Source organism: Lactuca saligna, chromosome 5, assembly GCF_052625555.1.
Source record: "Lactuca saligna cultivar CGN05327 chromosome 5, ASM5262555v1, whole genome shotgun sequence".
Classification (NCBI taxonomy): Eukaryota; Viridiplantae; Streptophyta; class Magnoliopsida; order Asterales; family Asteraceae; genus Lactuca; species Lactuca saligna.
Window position 1 is genome coordinate 80,144,491 of NC_136421.1, and position 1,730 is coordinate 80,146,220.

General features: G+C 33.4%; 1 protein-coding gene across 1 annotated transcript; it reads right to left on the bottom strand.

The window, feature by feature from the left end:
• Positions 1–914: 914 nt before the first annotated feature.
• LOC145045465 (uncharacterized) lies at positions 915–1,496 on the bottom strand. The gene has a single exon (XM_078993788.1). It carries the CDS (start codon positions 1,494–1,496, stop codon positions 915–917), a length of 582 nt encoding a protein of 193 aa, XP_078849914.1.
• Positions 1,497–1,730: the final 234 nt, after the last annotated feature.

Below are 1,730 nucleotides of genomic sequence, written 5' to 3' on the forward strand. Positions count from 1 at the left end.
TGATGTATAACTTCTCAAAACATGCATTTTAAGACTTGTGTTCCTAAAGCAAAATGGATTCTAATTTAAGTACAACATAAAACTGAATTTTAGAGGATATTACATAACTTGGAGCATCCGGAAAGGTTTTTTGATGATGATTTTTCATAAAAAAAACCGCTTAATTAATATGACTCCACGAATGGCTAAGACTTCTATTTCGACCTTTTTGAAGTGCACAAGAACTAGATGCCTAATCTCCGATTTTCAATCGGCTTCCTTGACAACAATATCAGTAAAAAAAATTCAAATGGGAGATGATTTGTACACAATAATTTTACTCCATACACAACACTTGATGCTTTAAAATATTGTATTGTACAACTTTATAATAAGTTGTACAATATATAAATTGTTGTGTATGACAAAAAGTTGTTTGTACAAATCAAATCCCAATTCAAATACCTTATTTAAGCATGTATCATAAATTTATTTTAGGAAATTGAGTTTCCAATATTTTATCTCTAAGTTCATTTAAATTAGTGACCAGAATCTTGATTTCACAAAATACTGTTAGAAAAAACAAACGTGTTGAACTATTTCCTAACTATTTCCCGAGTGTCCGTTGTTTTAAACCGACTGTGGAAGCAAGGTATTCGAAACTTCATCAGTTATAATCTAGATGTTCAAAGAGTTGTGTTTCTAAACAATGATTCAAGTGAGATGTTTATCATGTGATTAAGATAATTGTTAATGCATTAATAAACAAATGATAGAAGTTTAAATCACATGATTCCATAGGTGATCATTCCAGATATATCTATTATTAGTTGACTACAAAAATTTGTCCGTGAACATTAAGCCGCCGGAAGGAAAAAAAAAAATCAAGAAATAAACGCCTACTCCATTTACATTAAAACTAACAAGACATCCCTCTAGAAAGCATCCAAAGCAGCCCCAATGGCAAAAAACTCACCATCTAGACATGTACTGTTACAGCAATCGCCATGACAGCATGCACATCTTTCGTCCCATTTGTTCTTCCTCTTCCTAATTTCTATCAAATCCTCTGCACAACCAAAAGGTGTTTCAATCTTCATGGCTATACGGACAGAAGGCATTTTAACATCTTTTTTCTTTGATTTCATCATCACCCATCTCTCCATTTCCATGTTTGGCGACTCAAAAGCATTCCTCCATGATACCTCAGTTCTTCCCAGCAGTTGCGACCCTCTAAACATGGAAGCTGTATTATTCCTCCAGCGAAGCTCCAAGACAATCGTTCCATGAATGATCATGTCTGTGGATTGCTTCGTCCCTATGCAATCCAAGGAGAATGATTCGTTCGAAGAAAATTCTCCATATTGAGACACTTCTCTGCTATCCAAACGCACTCTTTTGTTGTTTCCAGCATCAAGATAGCATCTAACAAACAAGTAACCATTAGAGTTGGTAACTTGGATGTTTTTAGCTTTCATAATCATCAGTTCACAGTGAAGAGATTTTAGTGCATCCATTTGTGTATGTTTTTAATGTGTTTGTATTATTGAGTGTTTAAGAAAATTCGTCTGGTGTGTGCATATATATATAGATGGGGGTAATCCAAAATTTAATATAAAATTCCATAAAATCAACCGACCCGCACTAGGCTTTGTAATTAAATGTATAGTGCCAACAAAGTATACATCTTGGATCTTGAGATCTTTTCCTTTATGTTTATTTAATTAAACTTCGAAAATAAAATGCAAGGT

Excerpts from the sequence above, each read along its gene's own strand:
- LOC145045465 (XM_078993788.1), bottom strand. The coding sequence starts at position 1,496 with ATGGATGCACTAAAATCTCTTCACTGTGAACTGATGATTATGAAAGCT.